Source organism: Balaenoptera musculus, chromosome 4, assembly GCF_009873245.2.
Source record: "Balaenoptera musculus isolate JJ_BM4_2016_0621 chromosome 4, mBalMus1.pri.v3, whole genome shotgun sequence".
Classification (NCBI taxonomy): Eukaryota; Metazoa; Chordata; class Mammalia; order Artiodactyla; family Balaenopteridae; genus Balaenoptera; species Balaenoptera musculus.
The window spans coordinates 95,675,580-95,701,484 of record NC_045788.1 but is presented as its reverse complement, the minus strand read 5'-3'; the positions used below and the strand labels follow the sequence as shown (position 1 = coordinate 95,701,484).

The window sequence follows — 25,905 nt, the reverse complement described above, 5'->3', positions numbered from 1 at the left end:
TGTGGAGTCCTTGGTTTCTGTCAGACCTCTCTTCCTTTTCCTCATCACACCTGTATTTAAAAATTCACCTCTCATTGTACCTATGTGGGTGCTAACAGTCCATTCAAACATAAGCCTATCGCCTTTCTCTATAATTTTCTCCAGGAGGGCTGCTGGTTATGGTATGGTGTCTCATAAAATACAGCTATAGGTAGGCTAGCCATTGAAACCAAATCCACCCTCCTTCTATTTTCCAAGGAATCATAATCAAAGGTAAACCTGAATCTGCTTATATTTCATACAGGTGAAGACTCTTGTTAAATCTAGTCCCTCTTTTTCAGGTAGTCTGAGTGGTATAAATGGCACTAGAATTTTTTTTTTTAAACATCTTTATTGGAGTATAATTGCTTTACAATGGTGTGTTAGTTCCTGCTTTATAACAATGAATCAGCTATACATATACATATGTCCCCATGTCTCTTTCCTCTTGTGTCTCCCTCCCTCCCACCCTCCCTATCCCACCCCTCTAGGTGGTCACAAAGGACCGAGCTGATCTCCCTGTGCTATGCGGCTGCTTCCCACTAGCTAGCTATTTTACATTTGGTAGTGTATATATGTCCATGCCACTCTCTCACCCTGTCACATCTTACCCCTCCACCTCCCCATATCCTCAAGTCCATTCTCTAGTAGGTCTGTGTCTTTATTACCGTCTTGCCCCCAGGTTCTTCATGACCTTTTTTTTTTTAGATTCCATATATATGTGTTAGCATACGGTATTTGTTTTTCTATTTCTGACTTACTTCACTCTGTATGACAGACTCTAGGTCCATCCACCTCACTACAAATAACTCAATTTCGTTTCTTTTTATGGCTGAGTAATATTCCATTGTATATATGTGCCACATCTTCTTTATCCATTCATCTGATGATGGACACTTAGGTTGCTTCCATGTCCTGGCTATTGTATATAGAGCTGCAATGAACATTGTGGTACATGACTCTTTTTGAACTATGGTTTTCTCAGGGTATATGCCCAGTAGTGGGATTGCTGGGTCGTATGGTAGTTCAATTTTTAGTTTTTTAAGGAACCTCCATATTGTTTTCCATAGTGGCTGTATCAGTTTACATTCCCACCAACAGTGCAAGAGGGTTCCCTTTTCTCCACACCCTCTCCAGCATTTATTGTTTGTAGATTTTTTGATGATGGCCATTCTGACCGGTGTGAGATGATATCTCATTGTAGTTTTGATTTACATTTCTCTAATGATTAATGATGTTGAGCATTCTTTCATGTGTTTGTTGGCCATCTGTATATCTTCTTTGGAAAAATGTCTATTTAGGTCTTCTGCCCATTTTTGGATTGGGTTGTTTGTTTTTTTGATATTGAGCTGCATGAGCTGCTTGTAAATTTTGGAGATTAATCCTTTGTCAGTTGCTTCATTTGCAAATATTTTCTCCCATTCTGAGGGTTGTCTTTTGGTCTTATTTATGGTTTCCTTTGCTGTGCAAAAGCTTTTAAGTTTCATTAGATCCCATTTGTTTATTTTTGTTTTTATTTCCATTTCTCTAGGAGGTGGGTCAAAAAGGATCTTGCTGTGATTTATGTCATAGAGTGTTCTATGGCGCTAGAATTATTGGGTAAAGTAATTTAAAGCAATAGTTGTCCAACAGATCCGGAATTCCTCCTTAATGGTCTATCACAATCACTGGGGAGGTGTTTTCAAGGGCCATACAACCCCATTTTGAAGATCGTAGTGGCCAGAGAACACCTTACTGGTGGGAGTGTATCATACTCTCAGGTGTGCTGGGGGAAGAAAGGGGTTGAGAATCACTGGTCAAAGATTCTGAGAGTTAGAACAGACCACATGAAACTAAAAGATGACTTTGTTTCTATTTATCCTCTACTCTTTATCACAGGCTGGTCTTTTGGTCCCCCAGACCCTGTTTGCTAGCATTTATGGAACGTTTAAACTGTATAGGATGATGTAGGCTGATAGGAAGAGGAAACTCTGCAGGGCAACATGTAATCCAGAATGAGGTTAAGAGATGAAATTTGAGCATGCTTGTTGGAAACAGAGAAAAGTGGAAGGATGTTAACAGGAGAATCTGTCTACTGAACCTCATGTCTAATTTAGTGCATCTTTGTTCATTATAATAGTTTTCTGACCTACAACTTCTACAGCTATGATTTTAAAAAGAATACATTGAGTTTCTTCCTAACAGTTGGATTGCACAAGTGGGAAAGTACTCTGGGGGGAAATGCTATGCAGACAAAAGGTATGAAAAGTTTTTGCTCAATATGTAATCTATTCTCCCTTCTTCTCTCAGCCACACACATACAAGTAGGTTGGAGATTCACTCAATGGTCATAATAATTTATGGGAACTGGAAGGGAACTAACATGAAGTGTCTAGGATGTATCAGATACTTTACGTACGTTGTACATTATCTCGTGTGGTCTTAGCAATTTGATTTAGATATTAATAGTCCACTTTATATGTGAGTAAACTGAGGCTCAGAGATGAAGGACTTGCCCCAAAACACATAGCTGGTCAGTGCTAGAGCTGAGTTTGCAGGCTTCAAAGCCATGACATTGCAGTGCTTCTGAGCACTTTTGCTTAAAGCAAGGGTTCGTAAACTTCTTCTGTAATGAGCCAAATAGTAAATATTTTAGGTTTTGTGGACTAAGAGACAAGATAGAGGATATTATGTAAGCACTTATATAACCATTTAAAATGTAACTTTTAAAAAATGTAGAAACCATTCTTAAGAGACAGGCTGTGCAATAGGCCAGATTTGGCCTGCAGGCCATAGTAGTACGCAAAATCAATTTTGGGAGAGGTGAGGTGATTGTTTGAATGAATAATTGTCATTAATGTTATATGAAATTTGCATAGTCTTTTAGTAACTGAGAGTTCAGATTTCCTCATTAATGAATTCCGATGTTAAATTATCCTTTCAATTCACAGCAATCCATGTTTGTTATATTTTGTCTGCTAATGTGGATGGTGGTTGGGAAAATTTCATAACTGCGTATTTCACCTTAATCTTTGGCCATTCTCCCAGGCATTAACTACGTAAGAGATAAAGTATATATAAACACCTAACAGAGTATTCAGTACATGGTGTAGTTACTATTAACCTTATCAGTAAATGAAAGTATTATTATATTGTGGGTCTATAATTATTTTTTATTTTGGGGGTAATGATGTCTCTCCTGTACATGGTCTAGGTTAATGTCTCCTTCTCAGCTCTTAAACATTTTTATAATTAGTCTTTCTATTTGTTACATACTACTGTCCTTGTTTATAGAAATTCAAAATAAATCCCTGTAGACTTATGTGAAAAAAGCAAGCCCCCCCCAACTCCTCCCCCAACAAAAGCCCCCAAACTTCAAGTTTTAAATTCTGAATTAAAAGTTCTAGAAGAAAAATTCTTCCTGATAAAATTTTTCTTCATATAAGGCCTTAATCAAATTTGACAAATATGTGTCACCTGTGTTTAAAAGGAAGGGAAAAGATTATGACTGAAAATTTTGAAAAAGATAAGTCAACATATAAATCTGTGCAATCAACATATTCACTAAACAACTGTGTACTGAGCATTTAGAAGTATGGTATCCTATTTCTATATTAACAAGGCATTAAGCTCAAATTAACCCACCTTTCAAATTTAACCTTTTCTTCTGGGAAAAGAGATTTAAGTCATTACCTAAAGGAAAGTAGAATAATGCTGGGAAGATTGGTAGCTTCACGCCTTTGCAGATGCACATGGGCCAATATCTTACACAAAGGAAGAGTGAAGGGTTTTTCTCTCAAAAATCTTCTTCACATAATTACTTCAGATCCCAAATTCAACTATGAAACGTTCAGTCCTTTGGGCTTAATTGTCTTCAGATTTTTTTTTCTTTAAAAAATAATTATTCCCATGAAAGGTAACAAAGTTGTTTATTTATATTACAATGTGAATCAGTTTATCAGCATTTTCTTTTTTTAAAAAAAACTTTATTTTATATTGGAGTATCGTTGATTAACAATGTTGTGTTAGTTTCAGGTGCAGAGCAAAGTGATTCGGTTATCAGCATTTTCTTCCTGAAAGCTGAGCTGACTTCCCAGAGGATGGAAGTTTTTTATAGTAGAAGGATATATAGGGAAGGATAATTCTGGGCTATGTGTTACCATTTGGAGTCTATAGATTTGTGTGGGAAAAGAGTGGCAAAAAGGAAAATGGAGAGGAAAAAGGGGAGTTGTGTGAAGATACTCTTCTTTCTTCACCATTCTGTTTCACGCAGCTCAGATTTTAGTAACTTTTAAGGCAGGCAAGAATTGACAATATTCCCACATCCAGTATATATGACGGTGGTTTGTTTTGTATGTGTGGAAATGAAATATCTGAATTGTCAACAAGGCAGAGAAAGCAGAAGCAACCACAGAACTTGTAATTCTCTGCCCTTTTAGACAAAGCTCACCTTATATTTTGATGTGTGTCTATTATGGATAAAGTTCATTATTATAAATAGAAACCAGGAAACACCCTCATGAACGAAGAACAATTTACTCTAAGGGTGAATTTTAGGAGAGTGCACTTGTTTCATGTGGGTGTTTTATGTGAGTTTGGATCATTACTTATTAGAGACTGTAGTATACCAGCTAGCCCTTCAGACCAACACTGAACATTACTCCATCATATATAGCATATGATTTTGCACAACTCATACACACAGTTATAGTATGTGAATATTTCCTCAAATCCAATGGACAAAATTTTCATTTCTTTGGAAATGAAAAAAAGGGGGAAGACAAATTTGTCTTCCAATTTACATACTGGGATTTCAATCTGTTGCTAGACTGGAAGGTATTTCAGGGTATTGTAGCACTGCTGTGATTCAACCTCTGTTTACAGGGCATCTAATTGATTGAGATGTTCAGCTGTGTGACCTGGCTTTGTACAAGCAGCATCTTCTGCCCATCCATTAGAGGACAGGCCTTGGGTACCTACTGGAAAGCAGTGGAGTTACTTTACATCATGGACATCATAGCTACTCAGAAAATATTTGTGGGACAAAATGTGGCACATTTCATAGGTACTTTAGGCAAGAAAAAGCTCCAGAGAGATGTCTCCAGGGGCACTCTAGCATTAATTTTGCCTTGACACAATTGGTGCATAATATGCAAAGTTGTGCATACAGTATTTAGAGGCGTTACAAGTTCATTCTGTCAGCACTGAGGAGTGTTCCGAGATGTGCATATCTTTCGCTAATTCATCCTCATAATGATTAGGTTACTAGACAGGTATATTTACCTGCTTTGACAAATTTCCTCAACGGAAATACAAGGGTATACTGTGCTTTGATATCAGATGTTAATAATTTGCTGCAAACAGGACCTAGGAAACTATTTCCAGAGATAATTTTTTATTCTTCCCAGGCAAAAACACACAAAATAATGTGTTACATCATTTGTAAGGAAGCAGTTTATGGCTCTTACTAACTACAGCTCTCTGCGTCATAGCTCAGTAGGTCAGATGTTGTAGGTATTCTAGGAAGTATGTGAGTCTCAGTAGAACTGAGTATATGTATCTCAGTAATAGTATCTGAGTGTATGACCAGAATGTTTATACCTCTGGATATAAGCTCCACAAAGACAGGACTTTTTGTCTGAGGTACTACTGTGCCCCAGTGCCTAGAAAAGTCCCTGCCATTTAGAGGGCACTATCATATTGAAGAATAAATGAAATTTAAATATATATGGTCTAATTTGTTCCTCTGCATTAAAAAACTATTGAATACCCAGAAGTTTAAATGTTTCCTGAGGTGTTAAAAAGTGTTTTACATTACTATGGAGATAATAAATTATTATTTTTCAGAGAAAGCATCAAAAAATCAATGTATTACATAATATACCTGTTTTGAAAGCTCCTGAAAGCATTTTACATTCTTTACAAAGTTGATATGAACCAAAGAATCCTGGGCAAAGACAGCTGAGCTTTTTATATTTGTAAGATATAGGAAATAGTTTTATAGTATCCAGGTGCTGAGAATGAAGGGATTCTAATTCAGGGGTCAAAGTGTCTATTTTGATGTCTGTGGTGTTGCACGTAAGTACTTTTGGAAGCATTTATATTTGTTTCTACCAGCCAATTAAATGTGTACTACATAACAGGTTGTTGGCTACTTACAAGGGATACATGTCCTGGGAATTTATAGTGGAACAGAAGAGACAGACTCACCCAAATGGATAATTTCAGTACAGCTTAAAAGCTATGACGGAAGTCTGTGTTGGGGATGCAGAATAGGGGCCCTTATGCCAGTCTGGGATTGAGAGTGAGGGTGGGGAGGAGGGAGGGTCAGGGAAGGCTCCAGGGGTGTTGGATATTAATCTGAGTCTTGGGAAAGATGAGTGTGAATTGGCCAGGTGAGGAAGGGTAGAGCATTTTGTGCAGAAGGAAGAGCGGAAGCTAAGTCCCAGATATGTGAGCAACTATATTCAGTTTGGTAATACTGCAAGTAATGAGGAAGATGAGGCTTGTGAGGAAGGCAGGGCTTGGACACCTGCCATCCTACGAAGGTTGAACTCGATGCTAAAGATGATTGGAGCCATTTGAAGGATCTTTAAGTAGAGTTGAGGAATTTTTAGATTTGGGTGTATATATATGGCATTCTGATGGCAGTCTGGAGGTGGACAAGGCTAGACGGGCAATCATTTGGCTCAGGTGAGAGATGAAGTCCTGTCTTGGACAGTTTAAATAGAAATGGAGAAGAAAGGAAGGTTCTGGAGTCAGGTGTTCAACAATTGTTGGTCCAATATGGAACTATTAGTTTGAATGATATATTGTCTACATCCTACCAATAAAATAAAAAATCTTCACTTACTAATTTATTTAAAAAACTGTTATTTCTAAACCAGAAAAAATAGTGAGAAGAGCAGTATTGTTTTACATTTTCACAAATCTCTTAAGGTCTGGCTTTATAGAAGACAGAGTGTATCTTTTTCTGCATTTAATTTGTTGCAATACGTTGTTTTGGTTGAAGTATATAAAGAAAATCTGTCCTCATACAGCTATGTAGTTGGAAAAAGAAGAAATGTTTTAATAGTCATTTCAGATAATTGTGTATATTCTTTTTTAATATTATACCAAAATAAGTGGTAATTCCTTAAGGGACAAATGCACTGTGGAATCTGAAACCATATCAGTGAACCTTTTGTACTCTGATGCATTAATATCCATTGGTCTCTCTTGCACCTTGAATGGATCTTTTACCCACGTGTGATTTTTTAAGGTCTTGCATTGTTCATTTGGAGAATATTACTCTATTGAGTTATGCAAATTTTGTAACGTTGCCGCCTTTCATTATATAATACAGAAAAAATCATATTTGTTGATAACATATCACAATTGACTGCGTCAAAAATGTCTTCCAATATTGGGAAGCTCTCAAGCTTAGGGTGTGAGAAGTTTCCCAAATTCTAATTTTCATTTGAAGGCTTGAATTTTATCATTGGGAATAAATACTGTCAGTTGTTTCTTGACAGGCTTGCTTTGTTCATAAAAAAAAAAAACCCCAAAACTGACAAATACCCAAATCTGAATAACCAGTTTGTCAAGTAAAATTGGTGTTCCATAAAAAATAGAGACTAGTTCAGCTCACAACTCAAACAGTATTTGATTAGAACAGATGGCAATGTCATATCATATCATTCAACCTAATAGACCAAATGCCTTTCCAGACAATTGTCATAAAATATTAAAGATATATATATTTCAAGGGTCAAGTCTTAATAAAGTTAGTAATTATTACTGTTTCATCTATGACTTTCTTAAGTGAAACTAGCTTCTCTCTCTTTTTTTTCCTTTTTTCTGCAAATGGGTAGTGGTAAAGAATACAATGATGACTAGTTCATTTTGTTGCCATTGCCTTCACTTGTTGTAAGGCACCAGCAATTTTACCCACCATTGTTTTAGTACAAATCATCAGTGCAAATGTCAACACAACTGTTCCAGGATAAATGATGAGATTCAAAAAAATTATTGTATACTTCAAATGATTCAGCAACTCTTTTTTAAAAAATTTATTTTATTTTGTTTATTTTTGGCTGCGTTGGGTCTTCGTTGCTGCACGTGGGCTTTCTCTAGTTGCAGAGAGCGGGGTCTACTCTTTGATGTGGCGCGCGGGCTGCTCATTGCAGTGGCTTCTCTTGTTGCGGAGCACGGGCTCTAGGTGCGCGGGCTTCAGTAGTTGTGGCTCGCGGGCTCTAGAGCGTAGGCTCAGTAGTTGTGGCACACGGGCTTAGATGCTCTGCGGCATGTGGGATCTTCCCGGACCAGGGCTCGAACCCGTGTCCCCTGCATCGGCAGGCGGATTCCTAACCACTGCGCCACCAGGGAAGACCCGTTTCAGCACCTCTATGTTTGTTGTCAAGCATTCATATGAAAGATCTTTGATGATTAGCTGGTGCTGATAGCTGATGAATACAACCAAAATAGCAAGTCCAGACAGTCAGCAGATCTATCCATTTCTAAGGCAAAAGTGCAATTCCGCAGAAAAGATCAGTTTTAAAGTTTGCAGTCAAATCTTTAATTTGATGAGTTACTGTAACATTGAAAAGTGGCAGTGCCATGGTTTCTTTTGCTGACTTTTCCTCTAGAAGGCATTCAGCAAGATAAACTCTGCCAGGCTTTACTGTTCTTTCACCTATGATGTTCACTTCTTCAGCCAGTTATGCTGTAAGATACTTCACTGAATTTTTCTCCTCAGGTTTGAAAAGCTGCACCAAATAATTTTTGGCTTCTCAGAAGTTCATTACATCTTCATTTAAAATGTCAGTTCCTTTTTAAAAACTCCGAATGACTGGTCTTAAAATGGTGTTACAACTTAACTGGCATCATATTACTATGCAGAAATGTCCTATTGCATAAGACACAATAAGGTAAATTATTAACATCTATAAAGCCAAGGAAAAGATAGCATCGTTATATTTTTATTTTATACTTACAGTTCCTTCCAATTGCTTTGGAATAGTTTTCTTCCTCTCATGAGTCAGGGAACTCTCTGATCTGTCATTTTCATCTTTTTCTATATCTTTAGATGTAGACAGTGCATCTGAGCTTTGAGGAAATGAGTCTTCTGATCTCCCTTTCTAAAGCAAAAGACTGGGCTCCAGACTCAGACAGATAAGGAGTTTAATCTCTTCTCCACCTATGATGAGCAGTGTAAACTGTAAATTCTCAAAGGCTCAGTTTTCAAATACTGTTTCTGTGGTCAGGAATCTGGGAGTGGCTTTGAAAGAGGGGTTTCTAACTCAGGGTTACTCATACGACTACCTTCAAGATGCTGGTCAGTGCTGCAGTCATCTGAAGGCCAGATGTGGACCTGGAGGATCTGCTTTTGGAATGGCTCACTCACATGGCTAGCAAGTTAGTGCTAGCTGTTGGCCTCAGTGGACTTTTCCAGAGAGTCCTCATAACATGGTTGGCTATCTCCACAGAGTGAATGGTCCACTATGTTTGATTAGAACAGTGGCAGTGTCATATCACTCAACCTAATAGACCAAATTGAGTTTATATTTCAACATTTAAATAAGCATTTAAAGTTAATCTTTGTAGTGATATTAACAAGTAACCATTCTTGACTGTGTGTTGGGGGTTGTGGTCTTTTAAAACAGTATGATTGCTTTGACATTTCGTAGAAAACTTTATTTTGAAACATTAGTCTACTGACCGTATTTATCTATATTAAGTTCTCCAGAAGCCATGATTTTGAAGTTTGAATTTTTATATACCAAGTGAAACAGGAAATAATTTTAGGGGGAGAATTAATTTTGTAAAAAAAATATTGGCCATGAATTTATTTGGATGGCCATGTAAGACCTTTATTATACATAAAATGTTAGTGGGAAGGAAAAAAAATCCAAATAGATTTTATTGATAAAGCCTAATATCTCATTTGGAGCATCTTTTAAGTGATTTTGGTTTCTGAGGAACTGCAATTACTGGAGCCTTGTTGTTTTCTGCAGATACTGTTTTCTTTTTATTTTTAAAAAAATTTACCAAAACTCAAAAATTGGCAGGAGGGAAAGGCAGCAAGCAAGAAGTTCCTGGGGCAATACAACATTTGTGAGAAACAAGGAAATATTTACTTTAGCACCCGCACCAGGGTCTTGTACCACCTATCAATACTGAATAACAATTCAAGCTCTTTGTCTCCCTCCTCCCCTGCCTCCCTCATTTCTTCCTCTTGGGACCCTAACAGTCTACTTTCCCTGTGATCTGAAGTTGGCATCCCTATTCACATGGTCATCCAGCCACAAACCATAGCCTGGTTGGGGACCCCTTCATTGCTGCCCATCTCCAACCCGGTGCGACCTGCGCATTCTGCCTTAGCAATGCTGCCCAGGTCTGTTTCCTCTCTTTCTGTTTTACTTTCTTCTTTCCCACTGCCTCTGCCCCAGGGTCAGGTCAGTTCTCTCTTGGGCCATTACAGTGGTTTCTGATAGCCTCTGGGCCCCTCAGTCTCTCCTCCTTTGACCTGCTTCCGGATTAATTTTGCCCTCCCCAAATTCTTTCATGTTCACTCAATGTTTATTAAAGACCCAGTATGTCAGCCTGTTACTGGAGGTGCTCCACCCAAAAACACCAAGTTACCTTTTACATTTAATGTTATGGTCTTCCCTTGACTATCCTAAAAGGGGCTGTAAGCTTTTATCTGACCCCTTTTCTTTAATTCTTTGCTCATGCTGTTCCCTCTTCCTATAAATGCTGTGGGTTGAAACCTCACCCATCCTTTGGGGCCTATCTTAGATGTCACCTTCTTTGCAAAGATTTTCCTCATGACGTCATCTTGCCCTTCACTAGACGTTGTCTTTTTAGGACACTCACTGAACTTTGTATCCCTCATGATATTTAATCATAATCCGTTTCTTTTAATATAGCATGTGTGTACTTACCTTATCATTCTTAAAAGATTATAATGTACTTGAAAAGACAGACAGAATCATTCATCTTTTGTTCCTGCTAACTCCTAGCCACGGTTTTAGCAAGTAATTGGACTTCACTACAAAAATTGTGTAACTCCATTAAAGTATTTAAGATAGGAAAGAGCAAAATTCCTGTGCTTATCCGACACAATGGACAGTTATGCAGCATAAAGAAATTACATATATGTAAGTACAGACACATACATGTATGTATACTTGTCATTTTGCTAAGACGTATTTGTTTTAGTATGGAAGTTTACAGGACACCGATTTTTATTCCTGGGCTGCACCCAAAAAAAAAAAAAAATTGTTGCCGGATTATAATTTGAGGACAGAAAAAAATGGCTTCAACATCTCTTTCAGTTTGGGATTTGGCCAAAAGGTACGTTGGCAAAAACGCTTACTAAACTGAGAGGAGAGGGGCCCTTAAGAACCTCCCGTAGACTCCTTGGCTGGGAGACTCCTTGGCTGGGAGACGCCTTGGCTGGGGCTGGCGAGAAGCTCGGCGCGAGACGGCGGGAGGGCTGCGCGAAGCGCACCTTCCAGCACTTTCCTACGCCACGGAACCAGGCCAACCTGTTCCCACCGCCGCCTCCCGCCTCCTCGCCGCCCACTGCGGGCGAGGCCCACGCCACGCGCCCTCTTTCTGGGCGCCTAGGCCAGGCTGGGAACGCGCCGAGGCAGCGCCGGCCCCGACATCCGTCCGCGGGCGGCCGGGGCGGGGGTCCGAGGGCCAGGAGGTCGCGCTCCATCGGGGTTTCTAGGTGAAGGGCAGGAAAACAACCGGTCGGTCTGGGCGGGGCCGGGAGGGCGGAGCGAGGGCGGAGCGAGGGCGGAGGGCACATTGCCTCATCCTGTACATTTTACTGGAAACGGGGCGCATCCGGAGGAGGGGCCGGGAGGCGGCCTCGACGCCGCCAATGGCCCGGCCGGGCGCGGGGGAGGCGGGCGAGGCGGTGGCCTCTTCTCTCCGCCCCTGGCCTCGAAGGCCGGTTAAATAGTCGGGCAGCCCCGGGCCACGCCCGTGCCCGCGCCGTCCTCCAGCCGATAGGTCCTCCAGCCGATAGGTCCCCCAGCCCATCACGGCCACAGCCTCAGTCGGGAGGCAGCCGCGCGCAGCGAACCGGTGGCGCAGGTGTCTGGGGTCCCCGAGCGCCGAGCCCGGGAGCATGATCGTGGACAAGCTGCTGGACGACAGCCGCGGCGGAGAGGGGCTGCTGGACGCGGCCGGCGACTGCGGCCTTATGACCAGCCCGCTCAACCTGGCCTACTTCTACGGCGCGTCGCCGCCCGCCGCCGCCCCCGGCGCCTTCGACGCCGGCTGCTCGTCGTCTGGGCCCTCGGCGCCCGGCTCGCCCGGCTCCGACTCCTCCGACTTCTCTTCCGCCTCGTCCGTGTCCTCCTGCGGGGCGGTAGAGTCCCGGCCGAGAGGCGGCGCCCGTGCCGAGCGGCTGCAAGGTACCCACCGGCCCCGGCGGGGCGGCCCCAGGATCCCCGTTTGCGGGCGGCCCACCCGCGGGGAGGGGGGTTCTGGGCCGCCCAGAAGCGAGGTACCTCGGCCAGGTGTTAGGTGGCTTCGGTGCCTGCTTTAGCGGCGGTACATAATCACACTAGCCATCATTATTAGGCCACTACCGGATGCCTTGCCCCGTGCTGGGCGTTGACTATCACTCGATGCCCTTTGATCGTCTGTGAAATCTGGGCGCCGTCTAGCTGGCCTGGTAGCTTGAAACACACAGCTCTGACTTCGGGTGGGGGGAATGGACCACGTTGGGTTTTCTCTTTCTTTTCTTTTTTTTTAAAAAACACTTTTATTAAGCTATAATTCACATACTATGGCGAGGTTTTGGATCTGATGTAGGTGTACCTTTTTCTTGTGGCTGTTTTAGTGAAAGGCTGTAGCCGGCGATAAGGGTTTGGGTACTGGGTTGAAGGTCGTGATTTATTTCTTCCTAAGTACGTGTTTGTGGAAATTTTAAGTAAAAGGACTTTATAAAGAAAAGAAACCGATATTATTAAGATGTAAGGTGAAGCTGGACTGAAAACCAATTTATACCTTGAGTCTGTGATTTTCCGAAGTCTGCCCAGAATTTCTTCGGTCTTTGTTTTGTGTGCTTTAGAATGGTTGAGCCGTCTGTAGCAGAGAAAGGCGTAAAGTTTCCGTTCTGCGGCTGTGAATTGTTAGTTTCTTTTCTTAACGGAGTTGCATAATTGGGGGGAAAACAGGATGCCGCTGTAGGTGAACCAAAGAACGTCTAGATAATCTCAAATTTTGGAAAATCTAATCAGCATGATTTTAAAGAGCGTTCTCTTTCAGGTATTCCCCACGGCTGGCCACTCCTGTTTTGCTTGTGTTTTAGTTTAAAATGTGATTTGTCGGGACTTCCCTGGTGGTCCAGTGGTTAAGACTCCATGCTTCCAATGCAGGGGGCTCGGGTTCAATCCCTGGTTGGGGAACTAGGATCCCACATGCTGTGCAGTGTGGCAAAAAAAAAAAAAAAAAAAAAAAATGTGATTTGTCATTTTTATTTAAAAAAGTGATTTAAACCACTCGGTTGTATAACATGCTCCCTGTATGTTAAGTGTGTAGCAAATGCCAAAATTCTGTGTGTATTTAGACCCTTTTTTCCCTCCACATTTGGCCTTCATCTGGCTGAAACTATTTTGCTAGTTCTTTGGTTTACCATAGGGGATTTCTGAAACTGAATTTTTCTCCCTGTGACGTTGAGTTATTAACTGCTGTCATTCCAGAGAAATGCTGTATTAGATTCTGGCAAGATATTCTTAGACTTAAACATAAAACTAACTAGTGTTTAGTTTGCCGTATCATTGGGTTGCTTCTCTCATGTATTTGATTTTATATATATATGTGTGTATATATTTATATATTTAAAATTGTGCCTTGTTTTTTGACCCATCTTATTTTTTTCCACTCTCAATGGAGTTGCTGAATTATTCATTTCCTGACTCTTTGTGTGTTTACTTTGTGTTCAACTCATCCCAAGAGGTTGTGACATAGTAGTGGTCAGAGTAGAATGCTGTACTCATGTACTACATTTTAAAGTGTATTTTAAAGCTTAAATATGAAATGAGATTATTTCCTTTTTACTTAGAAGGCCTATGTGAACAATCCAAAAACAGCCGGTGAGAGGAAATCCTGTGTGCATATGTGGAAATGCGTTTAAGCACTGTGAATTTATGTAGCTTTATTGGCGTAGCTGAACTGAGGGAAATAATAAACTGAGACATTGTTAAATGTTAGGCTTTGGTACATTGAGATCTTTGGAAGAACTTTGTTTTGTACTTTCTTAGGTGAGTGGAATTGATAGACTTTAAAATTTCTATGTGGACATAAAGCCTTTGGTTTGAAAAGCTAAAAATTCATCATTTATTCCTTGCTCCCCCAAGGTTTTTCAAAAGTCTAGAATAATTACAGATTTATGAGAGTCAGGGTGGCAAAATCTGTGATCCTGTCTCATGGGGGGGTAGGGCTGAGAGACAGAGAATTAATTTGGGTTTATCTCTCGGCTCTGGGGTTCCCTGAAACGATATTTTTATAAGCTTTAATTCCTTAGGCTTCCTAGTGGGGAAAGGTATCAGGCAAGCGAGTTGAAGAGGCTTTGCGGTCTGTTAGTTGGGAACTTTTTCACGTTGGATAGCTATGCTTTTGAGGTTATTAATATTCATGTCTGTGAAGACACTTAATTGGGATATGTTTTGTTTTGTTTTGTTTTTTTGAACAGTTGAGCCCCATATGGGGGTTGGAAGGCAGCAGAGAGGACCCTTTCAAGGTGTTCGCGTGAAGAACTCGGTGAAGGAACTCCTATTGCACATCCGAAGTCATAAACAGAAGGCTTCTGGACAAGCTGTCGATGATTTTAAGGTGGCACCTAATTTATTTGTATTGGGTTGGGGGGTAGGGAGGTTAGCCTGTCAGTGTTATTACTCTCTGCTAACCTAGGTTGGGCAAGTCTTTTGTAGACCACAAAGCCCATAGGACAGAGAACATATTTGTCCTGCTGTCTGCTATATTGCTGTCACTTGGCCCACTGCTAGGCACTTGGCAGGTGTGCAAGAGAAATTTAATGAATAAATAAATGAAGGCAAGTTGGGGGCAAGGAAATTAATGTGGTTCAGTTAAAATGGAACATTTTGACTAGAAAGGGAAAACTCAAGTGGCCTTATTAATTTTGTCTTGACCTGAGTTGAACTTAGGTGAAAGTGCAAATGGGGGAAGTTGCAAGATAGGATGGAAATTAACATAGAAAATAAATATTGCTAGAATAGCTATGTCAGAGGTTTATGGTGAACTGTAAAGAGGGGTAGAGGTAAGTCTGTTTGTTGATGTATGTTAATCAGGAAACCATTTATCACACACTAAATTGGAAACTTTTTTTCCTTATAGACACAAGGTGTGAACAGAGAGCAATTCACAGGTAAGAGTTACCTCTATTTATAATATCGTGGGGGCTGTAGGGTAAAACAGTGTAGTGTGATTATGGGTAAAAATTTGTGAAATAAAATTATCACAGATTCCATATTCCTTTCTTGGGTATAGAATTGAAGAACACAGTATCATATAGTGGGAAAAGGAAAGGCCCTGATATATTGTCTGATGGACCAGCTTGCAAAAGACCAGCTTTGTTACATACCCAGTTTTTGGTACGTATCTCACTATTTTCCTCTGAATACCCTTTGGAAATTATTCCTGGAATAATTTTGGAAGGGAGTGCGCAACTTATTTTTTCTCCCTTTCCAGACGCCACCTCAAACACCCACACCCGCGGAAAGCATGGAAGATGTCCATCACGATGAATCCAAACAGGACAGCAGCGCTGATCTGCTTCAGAGCATTATCAACATTAAGAATGAATGCAGCCTGGTTTCCCTGAACACTGTCCAAGTTAGCTGGATGAGCCCTGTGGGGGTCCCTCCGAGCTCCCCCCACGAGCAGTGTCAGGACTTCCACGGAGGGCAGGTCTTCTCTCCACCTCAGAAATACCAACCCTTCCAAGTCAGCAGCTCCCCACACATGATGGATCAGGCTTCCATGTACCAGTACTCTCCACAGAACCAGAACGTGCAGCAGCTGCCGCCGCAGCACTACACCCACAACCCAGCTCTGGAATACAGTCCTTATTCCAGAACTTCCCAGTCCCCCGGCTATGAACCAAACATCTTTGATGGTCAAGAACCACAGTTCTGCCCGAACCAAAGTTTTGCATCCCTTCTAAGTGATCCCAGGGAATCTGAGAATATTGCTGTTCCCCCACAGACTGCCCCCAGCGTTCAGCAGCAAAATGATGCCCACGTGCAGAACTTCAACATGATGCCACACAGTGCCTGTGAGGCCCTGGCGAGGCACAATGCAGGCTCTGCCCCTTTAAACGCACCACCGCCCTTCCCGAACATCGTCGGAAATCCAATGAACACCACACAGTTAGGGAAGTCATTTTTTCAGTGGCAAGTAGAGCAGGAAGAAAGCAAATTGGCACATATCTCCCAAGACCAGTTTCTTTCAAAGGATGCAGATGGTGACACGTGAGTATGTCCCTTTATCTCATTGAGCTAATTTGGTAAACCATGCTTGCTGGACACAGTGGGCACAGAATTTCTCTAGGGGATGCTAGCTTAGGTCTGAGTAAGTGGTTGGCTAAACAAGATGACTAGTGGGCGTAGAATGATAGCTCATATTTCAAGTGAAAGTTTTCCTTTCTTTTTTTTTTTCTGGCTGAACAAATTACCTGTTCTAAATTAATAAAAATGTACGTGTCTTTGAATAATTGGTTTTGAAAGATTAGCATAGATTGTGTCTGTAGAGCAAAATCAGTTAGATCATGGTTAGTTGGTCATGATCAACTGTGAGTTGATTTGTAGATTGAATACTGATCTATCCTGACATCTTTGTGGTGTTGGGCAAGTTGTTTAACCTCTCTATGCCTCAGTTTCTGGGCATGTAAAATGATAATACCTCCCTCAGCGGGTTTTTATGAACATTAAAAATAATGGATTTAAAGCTATCAGCATGGTGCCTGGCGTACTTCTTTTTTCTGGTAACCTAATTCATCTTGTTGCAACTCAGGTGTATTGTCAGCATAGCAGAAAAGACAAATTATGCTCTGTACTGTTTGATTTGAGTACACCAACATATCAAGAAAGGGGCTAAAGGAAGAATTTTTTTTTTAAAAGGATGAACTTAGTGAAATAAGAAATAATTCACTTCTTTTCTTTTCCTTTTTTTTTTCCCCAGGTTCCTCCATATTGCTGTCGCCCAGGGGAGAAGGGCACTTTCCTATGTCCTTGCAAGAAAGATGAATGCGCTTCAGATGCTGGATATTAAAGAGCACAATGGACAGGTGAGGATCTTGACAGAGGGAAGTGGCAAAGGTGTGGTCATGGGGACAAGATGACGGCCGGTCTCTTATTTATGTGTAGATCATTTCAGAGTTCCAGACCAAGAGAGTTTAGTTAATATTAACTTCCGGATGTTGACTCTTTGTCACTGCCAACCTTGAAGTTATTAACGTTAACTCTGTAGTTATTTGACCAAAGACTAACTGGGTATAATAAAGCTGCACCCTAAGCTTATTTTAGTTTCCTTGTGTTACAGTATCTTATTGCTTATTAACAGGATTTATTTTCTCTCTGTGGGTTTTTTTCCCCTCAGTCTCAGTTTAGGTTCATATTCTTTGTTACTACAGTGTTATGGGTTTTAAAAAATATTTTTTTCCTCTGAATGTCCACAGAGTGCCTTTCAGGTGGCAGTGGCTGCCAATCAGCACCTCATCGTGCAGGATCTGGTGAACCTCGGGGCCCAGGTGAATACGACTGACTGCTGGGGAAGAACCCCCCTGCATGTTTGTGCAGAGAAGGGCCACTCCCAGGTGCTTCAGGTAAGAGGCAGCGAGCCAGGCTTCCATTACCACAGGGCCAAAGGGGTACAGCTTGGATATTAGGAGTTGGATGTAGATTGCCTGTTGCAATGCTCTCTTTTGAGTTGACTTACTCCTTTCTTGGAACACTAGTAGATGAGTATTTGTGTAGTTTGTCTTTTGCTGATAGATGTCTGTTTTTAAATTCTGCAGGCAATTCAGAAGGGAGCAGCGGGGAGCAATCAGTTTGTGGATCTGGAGGCAACTAACTATGATGGTAAGTGATTGACGCATTATTGGGTGAAGAAACAGAGAGAGGGGCCCATTAATTCTAAGGGCATTAAGTTCTATACCAATAAGGAAGGGAGGTAATTAAAGCTAAAATATTCTATAGATAAAATTAGCAGTAAGACCCAATGGAGGGATTACTCAGATTGCCTCACTAGCTCCTGTGGAGCCCGTATGTAGGTCATGTGAGAGACCACCCTCAAGGTCTGTAATTATAGAACAACTAAAAGAATTGATGGGATGCTTGACCACTGCTTTCTTATGCTTTTTTCTAGGCCTGAGCCCTCTACACTGTGCAGTTGTGGCCCACAATGCGGTGGTTCACGAACTCCAGAGAAACCAACAGCCCCATTCACCTGAAGTTCAGGAGCTTTTGCTGAAGAATAAGAGTCTAGTTGATACAATTAAGTGTCTGATTCAAATGGGAGCCGCAGTGGAAGCTAAGGTAAAATTCACAGAAGAGTTTGGAAATGGGATGTGGGAGAGAAGTGGTTATAGCAGAAGACCTTGTTCCCAAGTATAGATTAAAACTTTTCCCCCTTTTTATTTTATTTTTGCCATCTTTTTAAATTAATGGAGGGAGTAGCAATGTATGGATAGTTAAGAAGCTTAGATTTTAAAAGATCACCTCATCTGGTTTCTTGATTTGCTTTTAATCTATGGATTATTATTCAAAAGATCATTTAGCTGTGAAACGAATTAGTCTTCATTTGAGAGGAAAAGATAATGCTTGAAATTGATATTTTCATTTTGCTTCCATTGTCATACACAGATACTGAAGGTAGTGCATTTTGTAAGGGTTTCTTCATTGTTGTTGGCTCTGGACTTAATCTACTGTTTTTTTAAACTGGAAAATATTTTATTATCTTTAAATTTGAGGTTTATTTGCTGAGTATTTGCTATGTACAAGGCTGAGGTACTGAGTTAGGGGCCCCAGGGGAAAATGCCTAAATCATAAGCCACTTGGGTCCTTGGGAAGCTTACTGTCTAGTAGAAATGGTGAGAGATATAGCTAATTATAAGTCTACAGGGTGACCACCAAGTCTGGAAGCATAGGCGAATACACAGTAAATGATTTCTTATATTACAGCACATGATAAAACAGTATAGTCTATGTTTCTACATTTTATGGCCACCCGGTATACAAGGGTAGATGTGATAAAAAGGAACTAGGAGGAATGAGAGATTCCATGGAGCTTGGGTTGAAGGAAGGGTTTGTGGAGAAGGGGGCACTCCGAGTGAGTCTCCAAGGGTGAGTCAGACATATGAGAGACTGGGTGAGAAGCATATCCAGGGCATGGTTTCTGGATGTTCATTTTTTTCTCCCTCTTGCCTTTGACAAGGATCGTAAAAGTGGTCGCACAGCCCTGCATTTGGCAGCTGAAGAAGCAAATCTGGAACTCATTCGCCTCTTTTTGGAACTGCCCAGTTGCCTGTCTTTTGTGAATGCAAAGGTACTTTTAGAAGCGTTCAAGAACTGCACAAGAGTTGGAATAACCTTCTTTATACCTTCTTCAAGCTTTTGAGCTGCTTTCATGCAAGTCTCCCTTCCTGATGGGTGTCGTTTTGTCTCTTTGTCTTTAGGCTTACAATGGAAACACCGCCCTCCATGTTGCTGCCAGCCTGCAATATCGGGTGACACAGTTGGATGCAGTCCGCCTGTTGATGAGGAAGGGAGCAGACCCAAGTACTCGGAACTTGGAGAACGAACAGCCAGTGCATTTGGTTCCTGATGGCCCTGTGGGAGAACAGGTGAGGGCCACAGAAGGGAGAAGAAATACTTTTAGGCATTGTTCTGAAACATAAGGGGCAGGGGCCAGCTGGCACTCTTCAGGTGGGCTTTATCAACATCTGTGTCTCAACAGTGGTCACTGTAGCCGTTTAGAGTCACTTGCTTTGTCTCCAAAGGAAGAGTAAGAAATTTGAGGGTTTATCCATGGACCCCAAATGGTCAGAAGTCAGCTAGTCTTTCTTTTTCTTCCAAGACACAAACTTGGGTTTGGGCTAAGTCAGAATGGTTTGACATTTGGAAGTTGATGAAAGAGGAGGAACCAAGGTTCCTGCACACACTAAAGAAAGAGAATCTTAGTTTTGTGAGTAAGTGATGAGCCTTCAAATATTGTGCATATTAAACGAGTCAGTGTCTGTAGAGTATTCAGAATAGTCCCAGGCACATAAGTGGGTGCTGCTCAGTAAACATTAGCTGTTAACAATGATTTCTATCTACTAATTGATTCTAAATAAAAAATGGGAAGGTTATTTATGTAATTTAGAACCTAGAAATATTTTATACTTTAAATAAAATTATGCTTTTCTCATCATATGGTTCTACTGGCTTGGCCAAAAAGTTTGTTTGGTTTTCGCTGTAAGCTGTTATGAAAAACTTGAATGAACTTTTTGGCCAACCCAATATATTGTATTTGGGGATTGAACAGTTTCATATGACTAAACTTTTCTTGATAACAAGAACTGACTCTTTTTAAGAACTTAAAATATATATTTTAAATTTATTTTTTTAAGCAGCAGGTTCCTATTAGTTATCCATTTTATGCATATTAGTGTATACATGTCAATCCCAATCTCCCAATTCATCACACCCCCTGCCCCCCCACCGCCGACCACCAGTTTCCCCCCTTGGTGTCCATACGTTTGGAAGAACTTAAAATATTTTTGATGAAACTCTTTCCCTGGAGGAAATGAGAGATTGTGGCTGTGGGTCGTTACATACTTTAATAATCACAAAATAAAATATGTGGAATGCAATTTAGCCTTGCCTTTGATTTACAGCCCTCGCTATGACCATAATGTTATAGTAACTCATATTTGTGGAGCTCTTTATAGCTTAAAACGAATCACTTGATGATTTGTAGAGTTTTCCTGTATATTATGCCACTTAATAGTTAGGAAAACTTTGCAGGGTGAAGGTTCAGCTTGGAAGACTGAGACTCAGAGTGGGTCCAGGCATAGGGACCACCATTAAATAGTAAATGGCAGAGTCCTAAGCGCACTGTTCACTTCTGGTTTGCTGTTTGTGGTGTGCAGTCATAGAGTGATGTTCTCAGGGAGTACTGAACATGGAGAGCTGCTTGACTCTTTGCTAAATGTTCTTGGATTACTCTCCTTCCTGCTTTTGTATTTTTTGTGTCTCTGTGTGTGGAGGGAGGGTCTTTTCCTTTGGTTTTATTGTCAGACTATGGTCATTGTGTCTCCTTCTAGCAGCTGTCAATTGCATCCCCTACTGCAATCTTCTTTCTTCTAATTTGTTGCTTCTCATCTTCTGTGGGCTGAGAGACAGATCATAAAATTTGTCAGGCTGGGGTATAAAATCAATTACTAGACTCTGAATGAGCCTGGGGGTTTCCTGTGATCCATACAGTCATGCACAGATGCTTTAATTCTTGGAGGTCATGACAGCTATCTTGACTCGAAGGGCATTATAACTTACTTGTGTGTGTAAGGTGGGCTCTCGGTTCTTAGTTGAGGCTGACATCAAGGTAGGTGAGATATTATAATAACCATGATTACTGCGTTATATTAAATGTTCTCAAAAATAACAGGAGTAAAGATTAGGAAAAGAATATAGGTCTTAGTTAAACTGTTGGAGATTTTCAACCTCAGATAATTTTTAATGGAGATGCTTTACTTTCTTGTACTCAAAGATCATTATAGCAGGTCTGTAGTAAACTTTAAAAGGAGTTGTAGTTTTTTTTTTTGTCCCCTTAAAATCTTGACACATACTGTTGCATATTTCTTCATATACTTACTTACAAGTAGAAAGGAATGGTGTAGAGTATATAAGAAAGGAAAGAAACTGAAGGAGATGTGGTACTTTGATCGTAGGAAAAAACCCTCACAAATCCTATTGGTTTCCTTTCCAGATCCGACGTATCCTGAAGGGAAAGTCCATTCAGCAGAGAGCTCCACCGTATTAGCTCCATTGGCTGGGAGCCTGGTCAGCAATACTCACTGTCAGTTAGGCAGTCCTAATGTATCTGTACATAGACCATTTGCTCTGTACTGGCAAATGTAAGTTGTTTCTATGAAACAAACATATTTAGTTCACTATTATATAGTGGGTTATGTTAAAAGAAAAGAAGAAAAATATCTAATTCCTCTTGGCAGATTTTAATATTTCATACCCAGGTATCTGGGCTCTAGACATCTGAATTTAATCTGAGTGGTAAAATTGACTTCAATTAACAGTAGCTTTTGGGTAGGAGAAGGCTTTGATTTGTGGCATAAGGCATTGCTTATGTAGCTATTGCCGGTTTAAAAGGAGGTGAATTGTAAACTTTTTCTTTAAAGAAAAATGAAAGCATTTGGAAGTTAAAAAATAAATCTGGACGTAGTGTTGAGGCTTCGTTTGGCCTGATGCAGTACCTGATAGTTATTGGTGTTGGAAAGTCTCTAGTCGTTGGACTAGATGGAGGGTACCATGGGTAAAGTTTGATCTTTGCAAACTGTATATAATTGTTATTTTTGTCTTTTAAAATATTTGTACAAATATTTGTACATGTGGTCATTAACATGGCCACATTTGAAATGTGTAAATCAATAAACTAGAAAAGAACAAGTGGATTTTCACTATTTTTAAAAATCATATGCATTCAGAGGAGCTGTGTAATCACCATCTCTGTAGATGAAACAGATGGAGAGTTGTTCCTTTAGTGGCTGGCAGAGCTCTGTTTGAATTGTAAATATGCTTTGAGATGAGATACATTATTTGTAGGGAATTGCATGCTGTTAAAGAGAACACCTCTTTATGACTCACTTTCTAGAATTTATGATTTACTTGCTCTGTTGGAATGTTTGTTCTACCTTTATAAGAACAACAAAAAGTCAATATTGAAACATGTTTTACTGGTTTTCTGTTGTCAAATAATGATAACGTACCATGATGTTTCATATTACCATTCAGAAAAAAAATGCCTAATTTTTTAGTAACTTTAATTCTAATAATATTATTTTGCTTATCTCTGGCATACCCCGAGGAACGTTATTTGGCTTTGATTGTACATTAATTCTTTGTAATAAATTTGATTCATGAAAAACCTTTCTTTTTTTCTTTTAAATGAGAAGTCTCATAAGCAATTTACTGGCTAATCATCTTTGTAGCTAAGTGCTTAAATCCTTCAAAAAAAGATAACCTTTGGATCGATCACATTGTTTGACCCAGTATGTCTTGTGGACAAAAGTTAGTTATAGTTATTTGGTATCTGAAAGTATGGCTGTGATGTGAATCTGTCCATTCACACTCATGGAAAAACTCATGCATGGCTTTAAATAAACATTAATTCAGTAATACTATTCTTCTTAAGGATATGCATTTTCTTTTCCTATTCCCTTATTTATATTTCCCAAGGTTGAGAAGTGCTATTAATTACTAATCTAAATCCTTTAAATTAGCCAATATCCTTTAAATTAGGGTTTTTTTGAGAATGAGTTTCCTGAAGTTATATAAGATTTAACATGAAAAAACTCTTTGCCAAGTTCGTTAGTAGAGATTTACTAGGTTCTGAAAATATCATGGAAGTTTAAAAGATATTGTTGATCTATAGAAGTTTATGTGCTAAAAAAAGATAAGTCTCTATGTTTATGACTGTATTTTTCATACTTTATTTTGTGGGAGCAGTGAACATAGGAAAAACAATTTGGAGATTACCAGGATCATTCCGAGAGATGTAAACCTGGGAAGAGCAGTAAATGGGGTCCCTCCATTTCCCAACATGCCATTTTGACGAGTGAGAATAAACACATCAACATCTGTCAACATCAGTCAATCACTGCACATGTATTCTAGTTCTTGTAAACTCTTTTGAGAAACTGGTGTGCATATACGCACAAATGCTGTTTACGATATCAGGGGTTTCACAACCACCAGGGGCCAATGACTCACAGGTTGAGAATGTACTGTAGGGCTTCCCTGGTGGTGCAGTGGTTAAGAATCCGCCTGCCAGTGCAGGGGACACGGGTTCGAGCCCTGGTCCGGGAAGATCCCACATACCACGGAGCAACTAAGCCCGTGTGCCGCAACTACCAAGCCTGTGCTCTAGAGCCTGCGAGCCACAACTACTGAAGCCTGCACACCTAGAGTCCGTGCTCCACAACAAGAGAAGCCACCACAGTGAGAAGCCCGCACACCACAACAAAGAGTAGCCCCCGCTTGCCGCATCTAGAGAAAGCCCGTGTGCAGCAACGGAGACCCAACGCAGCCAAAAATAGATACATAAAATAAATAAATTTATAAAAAAAAATGTACTGTAGTTCTATTTCTGTACATCAAGTATAATTTTTCTTCTCTCATATAAATGAAATCTCAAGAGCAGTTTGTATTGCAAATGCAACCTGATTACCAGAACAGTGGAAATGATATACCTCCATTGAACATAGATATACTGTGAGCTTTTTCCCAAGTGAGCTTATATGTTCTCTCTTAATCTCAAATTCTCTCATAATTAATTAACTGAACCAGTGCTTAGCAAGTATGTGATTGTGTGTGTGTGTGCGCGCATGTGTGCGCAAAGCTGTCAGATAGTATGAGGTATTCGAAGACATAAAAGGCATATTTCTTATCCTTAAGATACATATGTGGGAGACATGGCATGTACTGTATTAGAAAAAAGAGGAAGAAATATAAAGATTCTAAAGAGGAAGACTTTATATCTGAAAGGGGAGCACTAGGGAGACTTCAAGGTAGAGCATTTGAGCTGTATCTTCAGAAGAGTCAATTTGAATGTTCATACAAGTGGAGAGGGAGGTGAATGAAACAAAATGACATGAACCAAGGCAATAGTATTCTGGGAGAAGCCACAAGTGATTCATTGTAGCTTGGTTAGCATTTGGATGGCCAGTAAGTTTCATCTTGTGTTCTACCTCTAACTGGTAATACTCTCATGAGTAGCATGTTGAGAAAGATCTTCAGGCAGTCTAGGGGTTTGGCAGGAAGGGGTACTGTAATTGATTAGCGAATATCTGCCGTATGGGTATAGAGGGTGGTTCTTGATGGAATGTTCCTTAAAGAATGACCCCCATAGGGCTTCCCTGGTGGTGCAGTGGTTGAGAACCCGCCTGCCAATGCAGGGGACACAGGTTCGAGCCCTGGTCCGGGAAGATCCCACATGCCGTGGAGCAACTAAGCCCACGCGCCACAACTACTGAGCCTGCGCTCTAGAGCCCGTGAGCCACAACTACTGAGCCCGCGTGCCACAACTACTGAAGCTGCACGCCTAAAGACTGTGCTCCGCAACAAGAGAAGCCACCGCAATGAGAAGCCTGCGCACTGCATCAAAGAGTAAGCCCCGCTCACCACAACTAGAGAAAGCCATGCACAGCAACAAAGAACCAAAGCAGCCAAAAGTAAATAAATAAAATAAATACATTTATAAAAAAAAAGAAAAAAAAAAAAGAATGACCCCCATAGAAGCCAAGACTACAAGCTCATTGCTGCAACATCAGTGCCTAGCAGAGTGCCTAGCATAGAGTAGGAACTTATAAAATACTGGTTAAATGAGTGAATGAATGTATGCCAATCCTGGTTGGGATCATTGGTTTTGGGGGAAGTGGTGTTTCAAGCCAGAGATATACTATAAAGTACTAATGAGTTAATGACTATCATGGTTCTAACTTAACTCAGCCATATAACAATGATATCAATGATATGTTAATGAAAAGTGGCATAGCTGGCACTCTTTTTTAAAAAAAATCAGGTAGTCCTTCTGTGCAAAGGATTAATTCTAATAATGTAGTTTGGTGTTTCACTAAGGAATTCCCTCAAGTGTCAGAGACCAAATCTT

General features: G+C 40.5%; 1 protein-coding gene across 4 annotated transcripts in view; it reads left to right on the top strand.

Annotated features, from left to right (window-relative positions):
* Positions 1–25,905, top strand: part of NFKBIZ (NFKB inhibitor zeta) — a 58,821-nt gene that overhangs the window by 9,351 nt on the left and 23,565 nt on the right. The window contains exons 1-12 of one of the 4 annotated variants that reach the window (XM_036850463.1): positions 11,978–12,410; positions 14,696–14,835; positions 15,358–15,388; positions 15,511–15,614; positions 15,712–16,493; positions 17,203–17,308; positions 17,699–17,845; positions 18,038–18,101; positions 18,388–18,557; positions 19,456–19,566; positions 19,697–19,864; positions 23,745–24,115. In XM_036850463.1, the coding sequence (XP_036706358.1) occupies positions 12,122–12,410; positions 14,696–14,835; positions 15,358–15,388; positions 15,511–15,614; positions 15,712–16,493; positions 17,203–17,308; positions 17,699–17,845; positions 18,038–18,101; positions 18,388–18,557; positions 19,456–19,566; positions 19,697–19,864; positions 23,745–23,747 (2,115 nt within the window). In that variant the 5' untranslated portion in view covers positions 11,978–12,121 and the 3' untranslated portion in view covers positions 23,748–24,115. The other 3 variants (XM_036850461.1, XM_036850464.1, XM_036850462.1) reach the window with 3 other exon arrangements.